This window comes from Rhinolophus sinicus, linkage group LG06, assembly GCF_036562045.2.
Source record: "Rhinolophus sinicus isolate RSC01 linkage group LG06, ASM3656204v1, whole genome shotgun sequence".
NCBI classification, from domain to species: domain Eukaryota; kingdom Metazoa; phylum Chordata; class Mammalia; order Chiroptera; family Rhinolophidae; genus Rhinolophus; species Rhinolophus sinicus.
This window is the reverse complement of record NC_133756.1, coordinates 166189748-166200198: the sequence shown is the minus strand read 5'-3', so window position 1 is coordinate 166200198 and position 10451 is coordinate 166189748. Positions and strand designations below refer to the sequence as shown.

At 64.0% G+C, this 10451-nt stretch overlaps 2 protein-coding genes across 7 annotated transcripts; both read right to left on the bottom strand.

Annotated features, from left to right (window-relative positions):
* Positions 1-9: 9 nt before the first annotated feature.
* IRF7 (interferon regulatory factor 7) lies at positions 10-3044 on the bottom strand. Of its 3 annotated transcripts, none has more exons than XM_019714713.2 (10): positions 2944-3044; positions 2419-2731; positions 2172-2334; positions 1876-2083; positions 1580-1638; positions 1298-1487; positions 1069-1158; positions 504-986; positions 297-415; positions 10-217 (listed from the first exon to the last, which is right to left on the bottom strand). In XM_019714713.2, the coding sequence occupies exons 2-10, from the start codon at positions 2436-2438 to the stop codon at positions 56-58; spliced, it is 1494 nt and encodes a 497-aa protein (XP_019570272.2). In that variant the 5' UTR covers positions 2439-2731; positions 2944-3044; the 3' UTR covers positions 10-55. The 3 variants fall into 3 exon arrangements, with proteins under 3 accessions (XP_019570272.2, XP_019570274.2, XP_019570273.2); XM_019714715.2 differs by having other exon boundaries at positions 1337-1487; XM_019714714.2 differs by having other exon boundaries at positions 1580-1635.
* Positions 3045-4098: 1054 nt separating this feature from the next.
* On the bottom strand, positions 4099-10443 carry CDHR5 (cadherin related family member 5). 4 transcript variants are annotated; one of them, XM_019714808.2, is made up of 15 exons: positions 10179-10443; positions 9916-10091; positions 9517-9567; positions 8227-8319; positions 8020-8121; positions 7827-7937; positions 7555-7725; positions 6843-6933; positions 6596-6693; positions 6292-6492; positions 6091-6204; positions 5927-6014; positions 5513-5830; positions 4887-5089; positions 4099-4582 (listed from the first exon to the last, which is right to left on the bottom strand). In XM_019714808.2, the coding sequence occupies exons 1-15, from the start codon at positions 10231-10233 to the stop codon at positions 4139-4141; spliced, it is 2316 nt and encodes a 771-aa protein (XP_019570367.2). In that variant the 5' UTR covers positions 10234-10443; the 3' UTR covers positions 4099-4138. The 4 variants fall into 4 exon arrangements, with proteins under 4 accessions (XP_019570367.2, XP_019570368.2, XP_019570369.2 ...); XM_019714809.2 differs by having other exon boundaries at positions 5513-5809; XM_019714810.2 differs by having other exon boundaries at positions 5513-5680; positions 10179-10438.
* Positions 10444-10451: the final 8 nt, after the last annotated feature.

Genomic DNA, 10451 nt, shown 5'->3' with positions numbered 1-10451 from the left:
ACACCAGCACAGGTTCTTGGTTCTTTTTATTGGGTTTGGGGCAGCCCCGGCAGCCCTAGGCGGGCTGCTCCACCTCCATGGAGTCCAGGAAGCGCTCCAGGTCATCATACAGGCTGTTGGTGCTGGACAGGCAGAGGCTGAGGCTGCTGTTGTCCAGAGAGGACACGCCTTCCCGTTGTACACGCTCCACGTATGCCCGGCACAGCCATGGCTCCAGCTGTGGGGAGGGCACAGTCAGGCCAGGCCAGGCAGTATGCAGCAGTAGTCGCCTCCCCTAGGTGGGACCCTGCTCTCACCTTCACCAGGACCAGGCTCCTCTCCTTGGGTCTCCCGGCTGACAGGTCCTGCCCAAAGCCCAGGTAGATGGTGTAGTGTGGGGAGCCCTGGCGCTGGCGAGCCCGGAATTCCACCAGCTCTGCAGGATGGGGCTCTGGTGAGCGGAGGAGGAGCAGTGTGGGGAGGGGCGGGGAGGGGCAGCGTGTTACGCCAGGGGCACCACTGACCTCGGAAAAAGGTGCGAAAGTCAAAGATGAGCGTGCAGCAGTTCCTTTGCAGCAGGCGGGCTGGGGTGGAGGGGCTGTCACAGCCCAGGGGGCCGCCCACCTCCCAGTAGACCTTACACTTGCCCTGGCGCCGGGCCCACAGCCTAAGCTCCCGGAGCTCGAGCTGCAGGCCCGGGTCCACGTGCTGTAGCAGCTTCTCTGTGTAATGGAGCTGCTTCAGGTCCGGCAGCTCGGCGGGGCTGGGGAAGGCCACGAGCTGGGGCTCTGTGGCCTCAGTGGCTAGGCCAGGGGCCCCATACAGGAGCACGCAGCTTGGGCGCCCAACCACCTCCTGCAGCACCGTCCGGCCCTTGTACATGATGGTCACATCCAGGGCCCCCAGGCTGGGCTCTGCATAGAGACCGAGCTGTGGGCAGCTGGGCACTGACATCTGGGTGCAGGGCTCCGCCTCTTGTGGGGGCTGCCAGGGCTCCTGGGCTGGGCCTGCGTGTGGGGGGGAAGGCCTGAGCTGGCACCTGGTCCCCCAGTCCCTCCCTCCCTCCACACATCCCCTGGCTCCTCTCACCTGTCATTTGGGCCTGGGGCTGTGACCTGGGGCTGGGGGCCACTTCCACTGTCCATGGCACGTCCAGCTCCCCCCTAGGGAGCTCTGGATCTGAGGACAACCACAGTGGGAACAGCTGTACTGGCTCCGCTGTGGCCAGCACCATCCCTGCTGGACATTCCCCTCCCACCCCCAGGGACTGCTGGCCTGCCTTCCCCTCCCCAGGGCACCCCCGTCAACAGCCCCTCACCAGGAGCTTCTGTGGGGCCTGGATCCGCCTCCTGCACACCTTCCAGCAGGTAGTCCTCCAGACAGCTCTGCTGCAGAGCCTGAAGCAGGAGGTCCCGAGCAGAGCCAGCTGGGCTGGGAAGAGGGTTTGGGGCACAGGGCGCAGGGTTCGGCCTCTCAGCATCTGCCAGGCATGGCCCGGGGAGCTCACCCTACAGGGGAAGACAGTGCCAGCATAAGCAGCTCCCAGCCAGTGAGCGGTGACAGCCCCCACCCAGGTGCGAGGAGGGCAGAGCCGCCTTACCCTCATATATGGGGCATCTTCAAGGGCCTGGTCCTCGCCCTGGTTAATGCCTGGACCTTCTGAGGGAGAATTGGGGTGGGGGAAGCAATGGAACCTGAAACACTCTGCTGGCACATACTCCCTTCACTGGTTCCAAGAGGCCCCACCAGCTCGTCCTAACAACCTGGCACCAACCGCCTTGCCCAGATCTGACCCGGGGACGGCCCCTCGACAGAGCAAAGTGCTAATGCTCTGCGCAGCACATTCTTCTGTCCTGCACATCCGGCCTTCCTGAGCGCGGCGTCCCGGGCGCTCACCTCTCCAGCCCATCTCCGAGGTGAGCGCGAAGACCTTATGCGGGTCGACCTGGTCCGCCGAATTGTCTTGCAGCATCACGAAGCGCTGTGTGCTGTGCAGCGCGCACCGGAAGTTGGTTTTCCAGCCGACCCTGAGCGCGCCTTCAGGTGTCGGAGGGTCGCCTGCGACGCTGCTGAGCGGCCACCTGCCGCGGGCCACGGCCCAGGCCTGGGGACCGAGACGGACGGCGTGGGCCTGGGAGCGCGGGCCTGCGCCTGGGCTGACCCTCCCACCCGGGGCGGAGCTGGGGACCCACCTTGAATATGCGCGAGTCGGCTTCTCCCAGATCCTTCCGCGCAAAATGCTTCCAGGGCACGCGGAAGCGCGTGCGAGCCGCATCCAGCCACCGCAGGCCCTCGTAGCGGCCGCTGCTTACCTCGTCCAAAAGCCAGTCTGCGAACCGCACGCGCGGGGCACCCCTGCGGGCGGAGCAGACAGCAGGTCAGGGAGCCGGCGGCTGAGTGCGGTGGTTGGGCTCCGGGTAGGAGGGTCCAGGCTCTCACCTGTCTGTTGCCGCAGCCATGATCCCACTGCGAGGGGTTGTGATCACGAGTGGCAGTCAGGTGCTCCCACAGGTGAGGGAAGGGCTGCTTATGTGTCGCCACAGGTAGTATGGCCCGATGTCACAAGTGTGGCCCAGTTGTTACAGGTGTTGGGGTCACAGATGTGGGTTGAAGGTTTATGTCCACGACGTTGCCCAGGTGTGGGTTTCTTGGCAAAGGTGGCGATGGGTGTGACAAGAGATGTGGCAGCGCGCACACGTGAAGTCACAGGTGTTGAGCCAGCGTCCAGGCCTGCGGGACGGGCAGGCTGGACCTGCGGAGACAGACGGGAACAGTCGCTGCATGGGCTGGGTGTGGGGAAAGCGAAACCGCGCGTCGACGGAAAACGAAACCTAACCCTCAGCTGCGAGGCGGGCGCCTCCCCGTCCCAAAAGCACCCCCGCCGGTCCTCAGCGACCCTCGCCTCCACCTGGAACCCGGAGATGCACCATGTGACTCCGCGGGGGTTGGGGTCCCGAATAGTACCTGGAGCCGGAGCTGCCGGGGCAGGAAGTTTCTTCTCCCCGGGATGACGGGAACCAGCGCTTTTATATGGGCAGGCGACAGGGGGCGGGGCGGTAGGCGTGGGGCCGGGGCGGGGCCGGGCCTCTGGGCCCAGGTGCAGCCGAGGATGTCCTGCGCTGCGGCAGATGTTTCTCTGTGGGAGGGGGTGCGCGCGGTGTGTTCCCCGAGCCCGGGTGCAGGCTCTTGGGTGGAGGCTCAGGCCCCGGCTAGGGACAGTGCGGGGAAGGCGGTCGCGGAGGGGCGGCAGGAGTGGCCGGTCTCGCTTGCCTGCCAGCCTCAGCTCCTGCGTCGTCCGGTCGCTCCTCTCCTTCTGGGAGCACTCCCTGCACACCGGGGGCCAGGGGTGGGAGTGGGGGCAATGGGATACGCTGAGGACTCCCCGGACCCCAAAGAAAACCAGGCACCTCTTTTTGCGGGAAAAAGAGGGTAAATAGAGAAGGGCGTGCGACCAGCGGCAGCTGTACGGCTTGGGTTCTTGGCAAGATACTCAAACACCCTCTATATGAAAACATTCGGAAAGGAATTAGTGATGCTATTTCATTAGGAAAAACGATGACCTACCCACAAGGGACAGTGCGGTGGAGGTGAGGGCGGAAGTCCAGTGGACGGGGCTGTCCCCCACTGTGTGGCCCTGGTTTCCCCCCAGCTTCTGGTGGTGCACTAACCGGTCCCACCCGCTGCCCCTAGCCCAGGGCCTGGCCACTGCTCCCGACTCCTGTCACACTGGGCGGCGCTCTACTCGCGCCACAGGCCACTGTCTGGGAGCCTGAGTGCTTACTGCTCCCGCGGGACCCCACAACGTTGTGCCCCCCCCCCCGAAGGTCCTTGGACCCTGCTCTCCGACTTCTCTTCAGGGCGGCTCCTGAGCCGCCCCCCGCCGAGAATCTCCGCGTTGGGTCGGGAGGGAGGGCTCCCCAGTGCAGGGCGCCCTCCTCCCGCGGCGGTTACTCCGAGAGGAACTCCCGCCGCCACCTGGCACGGAGCCTGGGAAGCCCCGCGGCTGGCGGCATAGCAGGTGGTTTACGGGAAGCGGTGCCCGCGCGCTCGGGGCAGGGGGCCCGCCCCGCCCGCCCTCTCCGCGCCCCACCACCCGCGCCAGCGACGCCTCGCCCGCGATTCGGAAATGTCACTTTATTCTACACAATGAGGGGGGGCACTACATGTAGGTAGAGTCGGCGCTGGGCACTTCGTCGTGGGGACCCCCGCCCAGGTCCGCGTCGGCGTCCTCGTCGCCACTGCCCTCGCTGCCGCTGCCGGAGTCGCCGGCGCCGTCCGCGTCCGAGGCGGGCGTGTTGAGGACCACCACGTCGGCCTCGGCCCCGATGTCCTCGCCGAACCACACCGCCTTGTAGCCGCTCTCGGGCCGCCGCTCCTTCGTCAGGATGGACCTCACGCCTTCGGGGCCGCCTCCATCCCTGGCTGTCGCGGGGGACTCGGGGACGCGGCCGGGGCGCGGGGGGCTGGGGGGCGCGGGAGGCTCGGGAAACTGGGATGCCGGCGGGTCCGCGGGCAGGGCGCAGTCGGGGGCGGGGCTGGGGGCTGGCGCCCAGTTGGCCTCGTGGTCGGGGAGGAAGGCCTTGTTGTCAAAGCCGCTGGGCTCCTGGGAAGTGGGCCAGGGAGTCAGGGTGTCAACCGGGATCCCCGCCTGGGCTCAGACCCATCATTCCCTTCCCTCCCCAGGGACAGGGATCCACACTAGTTCCTCCCCTTTTTTCTGCTTCTCTTTGGCCTGTGGTGTCTACACCTCCTCACTTTTGCTCTCCAGCTTTCCGGCCGATTCCTGGTCTCCATCCTGCCGCTTCTCCACCTCCCCACTTCCCGTCACAGCCCTCACTCTCACATCCCTGCCTCTGGTTTCTGCCTCTCCTGTCCTGCCCCCCCCCCCTCCCGTCCCCAGGCCTCACCAGAGCTTTGCCAGAGCAGCAGGGCAGCTGGGGGCCGTAGTGCTTGTGGATGAGGATGAGCAGGGCCAGCAAAGCCAGGAGCAGCAGCCCGCCCAGCACCCCTCCCAGGGCCCCCATCTCTGCTTGGGAGAAGCGCTGGTCCTCAGCATGGCTGCCACCTGGCTGGTCAATACCCCCAGTGACGCCTCCTGTCCCCGGCGAACCTGCAGGCAACAGGACCAGCCACTGTCAGCGCAGCACCCAAGCACGGTCCGTGCCAACCTGCGCCAGGCTTGGGGACACAGAACAAGCCAGGCTGCTGAAGGGAGGGAGGGCCAGAGGGGACTGTGCCAGCAGCTCCAGGTGGGAGGCGGGGGTTCCACCCAGAGTGAGGCGAGGGAAGTGCTGGGGGCACTGGAGTGGATGGCCTGGGAGTTGTGGGGTTCAGTGGTCCCAAATCTGCACTTTCCCCAGTTTACCTTCTGGGGCCCCCAGGACCTGTCTGTCTCCACCCAGACCAGAGTCACCAGCCCCGTTGGGATTTTACAGTCAGCATGGCCACCCTGGGCCACCCTGCCCTACAGTGACTCCTAGGACTGTCTAGCCAGGGAGCGCGAGTATGACTCTAGGGCATCTGGGGTTGCTACCTGGGAGCTGGGGAGTCCTGCTAGACCCAAGGGACGTCGGCCGAGAGGTTCCTGGCTTCGGGGTCTGTGCTGAGCCCCCGCTGGGTGAGGCTGATGGGGGGGAGGTGCTGGTTCCAGCACTGGGGGGCCCCCCAGGCGTGGATGAGGCAGGTGGCCTCAGAGTTGTGCCTGGGGTGGGGCGCGGACCAGTGCCCCCCTCAGAGCTGGTCGTGGAGGATCCCTGAGTAGGCCCTGGGGGGCTGGGGGCTTCCGAAGTGGTGCTGGTCGAGGGCCGGGTTGTTCCTCCAGCCTCTGGGGCTGTGGGGGGGACAGGGGGGCCTAGGGGCCAGGGACACAGCTTGGGTTTGCCTCTGCTCCCAGCATGCCTGTGACAAGAAGCCCTCCCTTAAGGGTCACCTGGGTCCCCAGGCTCACCTGTGGGGGTGGTGGGCTCCTGCTCCGATACTTGAATCTCCATGACGGTGGATGCTGTGCCTGATGTCACTGTGTTGTTGGCCTGAACCTGGAGCAGGAAGGGGGCTTGTCCCTCCTAGGTCTCCCCTTAACCCCTGCCCTTAGAGATGCTACCCACTCCTCACCTCCGCATAGAAGATCCCTGCCAGCGCCAGCGGGGCGGCCGTCAGCACAGTCTCCCCATTCATTCGGAAGTTGGAGTTGTTGGTGATTTTATATGTGATCGCTGAGTTGAGGTCCTGGACACAGTCCTGGTGAGCGCTGGGCCCCCAGAACCCCCGAACCCACCCCAGAGGAGAGGCCAGGTAGACCTAGGCAGGGCCTACCGGGAACTCAGGGTCCTGGGCTCGGATCCTCAGAAGCTGGGAGGGGACAGCTGCGTCCTTGACAGCCACGCCCACGCCTGAGCCCAGAGCCACTGTGCCTCGGTACAGGCTCAGTGGGAAACGGGGTAGGCTCCCTGAGGCATTTCGGGCCTCCACTCTGACCTTTGTCACCGAGTAGCTGGCGTGGTCTGCCTGCTCGCCCTGGGGGCAGGGGGAAGCAGCAGTGACCAGAGGGTCCTTGAACGGTGAGCCCTGCGGCCTAGGGTTCAGGAATGGCCTGTGGAGGCCTGGTCAGGAGACCCACTTTGACTAGAAAAACGAAGGTCTTGGGACTGGGGACGCTTCTGGTCATGGTGAGGTTGCCTGAGTCAGCGTTGATGACGAAATTGCCTTCTTCGTTTCCTGGGAGGGGAGTGGGAGGGTTTAGTCCTGTCCGCTTGGAAGGCCTGAGGTCCCAACTAGCTTTGCCCACATGGCATGTCCCCCTGGGTGGGGATGCAGATGGGGTCCGGGTTGTATGGAGAGAGAAGCTGGGGGTGGTCCCCACTCACCCTCCAGGAAGCTGTAGATGATTCGCTGGTTGATGCCCCGATCCCCGTCCACAGCGTAGATGGGCCCAGGTTGCAGGATGAGGGGGCCCAGCTGCAGGACCCAGAGGGTGGGGACGTTGTGGGACTGGTGTGAATGCCCCAGCTCGACCCCTCCAACTCCCCTCAAGGAGGCCTGAACCCCCACAGGGGCCTGCCGGACAGTCCAGTCGTGGGCACGATTACACATCACACCCCTTTGGACCCGCTGTCAGTTAGTCATTTTGCCCAAACATTCGGTTGATCTGAACAGTGTGTGTCTCAGGAGCTGACAGGTGCAGGGGACGTGGAGACGTGGCCACTTGCGTGGAGAGCTAGACCCTGCCCTCCAGTGCCTAAGTGTGCCCCTCATGGCACGAGCAGGATGGTCAGAAGAGCAGCTGCCCCTGCTGAGCGCTGCGTGGCCCCCCAGCATCCCAGCCCCTCACTGGGTCCCTGGCTGTTCCCCCAGGACAGCCAGGCCGTCCCCCTTACTCTAATCTCAGAGGAGTTTGCTGGCCACTCACCACCACAGTGGTCGAGCAAGGTTGGATCACAAGGAATGTTCACACATTTGTTTGAAAATCACAACAGAACTGGCTGCATGGCACCCAGGCCCCACCCCCGATGCCGGCAGACCCTGACCCTGACCCTGACCCAGCTCGGGACGTGGCCCTGCCCTCCCTGTCCCCAGTACCAGTTTGTGGCCTGTGGGGATAGCCCCATGATACTCAGCGTGGACGCAGACATAATTGTCAGAGTAGATGCAGGGCAGGAACCAGGGAGGCCGCCGGTCAGCTGGCTGCACCTCCAGGACCAAAGTGGCGTTGTCCGTGTGGCTAGGCACCGCGTTCTCCTCCCGGGTGTCCTGCAACAGCCAAGTCCTGCCAATCAGCCCAGGAGCCAGGGCTGGGCAGTGTGGGTGGGGCCTTCTGGGTCCGGGACTCAGAGTGAGGGTGGCCCACTTACCCGCACCAGCAGCTGGAAGGTCATGTGCGGCCACTTGTCGAAGTCCAGTGGCCGGTCCAGCCGCAGGGCAGGGCGGTTTGCACCCACCAAGGAGAAGAAGCTCTTGGCCCCCTGGGGAGGTGGAGGGCACATCCTGAGACCCTGGGAGGACGCTAATGGCGGGGGGAGTTGGGGCTGGGGCAGGGAGACTGACCGGGGTCACTTCCTGGAGGGTGTAGAACAAGACGTTGTCTTTGTCACGGTCCTGGGCCTCCAGCTCTTCCTCGGGGATGACCGTGCTGTTCACTTTAGTGTCCTGGGGGCCGGAGGGGATGGTTCTGGCCATGGACCCAGCCCCGTGGTCAAGCCCCCACAAGCCCTCTGTGCCTCCAGTGGCGGCCCTGGCTTCCCTCACACTCACCTCCGGCACCCTCTCGACCTTGACCTCAAAGGGAAACACAGGGGGGTTGTCGTTGACGTCTAACACGGACACGAACACCCGCAGCTGGGTCACCTGGGGGGGCGGGGTGCAGGTCAGCCTTCTCCCCACAGGTCCCCCCCGAGGGGTACTCTGGGGGCCCCCGCTCATCCCAAGTGCTGGGCACATCACAAGGCCAAGCCCTCTGCTCAGAGGGGTCCCAGACAAAGAACAAAAAGCCATTTGTAAAGTGTGGAAGGTGAAGAGTGCCCTGCAGAGAAGGAACTCGGGTGCTGGGGTGCCAGACCCCCAAAGAGGGGACCAGAAGGGCAGTCAAATATCCCAAAACCTAAGCCTCAAAGGAAAAAGAGAACAGAAAGGGGACCCAAAGATTGAAAGAGACTTAAGAAATATGAACCAGTTGCACAGGGTGACCCTGCTGCACCTATCACAGAGCCGCTGACCAGATATCTCCCGGGTGTCCTGTGATACCGAATCCCTGCTTTTCTCAGGTGTGAACCAGTGGTGTGTGATGTGTAAAAAGGATCCTTATCTTAGTGACTTTGAGATGTTTGTAGGCAGGGCACCCACAGGGTTCAATGGCTCCCTGCAGAGCTGGCAGGTGTATGGGGCTTGTGACACTGCCCACTGTGTGTGCCTTTGAAACTTTCCATCCTAAAAGGTGAGTCAGGGTCAGGGGCTAAGGTGTGTGGGGCGAGGGGGTAGCATTGTGACTTAGAATAAGGTAGGGGGTGACAACTGAGTGACAGATGAGGCACAACAGCTCGCGAGTTCTGGGCAGGGCTCCACGGGCTGGCTCCTCTTGCCACATGGACAGTGGACTGGGGTGGGTGGGGCCGAGAGGGCAGCGAGTGGACCAGTTGGAAGGTTCCACAAAGGAGATGCTTGTAGCCAGTGCCTGAGTCGGGCATGGAGGTAGGAGGCCCAGCTTGAGGCAGAGCCAACAGATATGCTGATACGAGGACGTGGGGCAGGCAGAGGACAGGACTGAGCTGGAGGGTGAGGTGCCTCCCCAGATGGGGTCTCAGGTTGGGGGTGTGATGTCCTGTCAGGGTGGCTGGGTTTGCGAGTCTGCAGCTCAGGGCGGTCTGGGCTAGAGGAAGTGTGGGCATCACCAGCACAGGAGTGACACTTGAAAACACACCACTGGGTGAGGTCACTGGGGAGGAACCCTGGACAGGCAGAGCACAGAGGTCCAAGCACTCTGACGTCACAGGGTAAGGGAGGGGACATGGGGGCCACCCAGGAAGTAGAGAGCAGGGCTTGACTCACCACGGTGTCACCCCTTCTGCACTCCAGGTGTGCCTGCAGTATTGTGTTCTCCTGTGGGGGCGGAGAGGTGTTAGTGGTCACCTGCGCAGCTGGTCACAGCACACTGTTCTCATCCCCCAGGGGAGGACACAGCGCCAGAGAGGCAGGTACTCGCCCAAGGTCCCCGTCATCTTTGCTAAGTCCAGAGCGCACTGGGGACCCAGGCAGCTTTGTCCTCCAAGGGCCCTGGCCCCTCGCATCTGCTCTCAACCAAGCCTTGGGGCCCAACAGGGGTTGGTCACTGCCTGGGGGACAGAGAGCCTTCAGAACTCCCAAAAACCCTTCTCTGCATGGGTCCCACAGGGGTTGGCAGCTCCAGGCACCCCATGGGCCCACCCCTCCCGGTCCTGCCGTTTGTACCTCATAGTCAGGAGTCACATTGAGAAAGAGCTGGCTGCCCTGGATCCGAAATGCGAAGGGGGTGGATGAGGGTCCGAGGGTCACCTGCTGGCCCTCAGGGATGTTGATGTCCACCAAGGGCCCACTAGGCTCCGTATTCTCCTCTACTTGAAAGAAGGTATTGTCCACAGAGCAAACTGGAAAGTAGAGAAGCGTCAGTGCCTTTCAACACCTGCCCGCCGTCCGCACCCCCCCTCCCCGCCCCCAGCCAAGCCCGCATGTACCCTGGGCCTGGGCTACGGCCGTGAGCAGCGGCAGCAGCAGGACCCAAGACCCCATCTTGGGGCCAGCGGGAGAGTCTAAGCCCGGCTGGCGACCGGGACCCTCTGAGTAGCCTGTGCTGGCTGGCGCAGTCTCTGCCGGACGACCTTTACCCCTGCCCGGCACCGCCTATTTTATGATCCTTTAGATTGGCCTCCACCTAGGGGGCTCCCGCGGGCCGAGCCCACACCAGGCCTAGGACAGGGAGATCTTGTGGTTACCTGGCAGGAGCCACG

What these genes read in the sequence shown, in the direction of transcription:
- IRF7 (XM_019714713.2), bottom strand. Translation starts at nt 2,438, where the DNA reads ATGGCTGCGGCAACAGACAG. An exon ending in CTCGGAGATGGGCTGGAGAG is followed by an intron (nt 1,639 to 1,875) that starts GTGAGCGCCCGG and finishes ATTCTCCCTCAG; the next exon opens with AAGGTCCAGGCATTAACCAG. An exon ending in GGAGCCTGGTCCTGGTGAAG is followed by an intron (nt 218 to 296) that starts GTGAGAGCAGGG and finishes CCCTCCCCACAG; the next exon opens with CTGGAGCCATGGCTGTGCCG.
- CDHR5 (XM_019714808.2), bottom strand. Translation starts at nt 10,233, where the DNA reads ATGGGGTCTTGGGTCCTGCTGCTGCCGCTGCTCACGGCCGTAGCCCAG. An exon ending in ATGTGACTCCTGACTATGAG is followed by an intron (nt 9,568 to 9,915) that starts GTACAAACGGCA and finishes CCGCCCCCACAG; the next exon opens with GAGAACACAATACTGCAGGC. An exon ending in CATCTACAGCTTCCTGGAGG is followed by an intron (nt 6,694 to 6,842) that starts GTGAGTGGGGAC and finishes CTCCCCTCCCAG; the next exon opens with GAAACGAAGAAGGCAATTTC.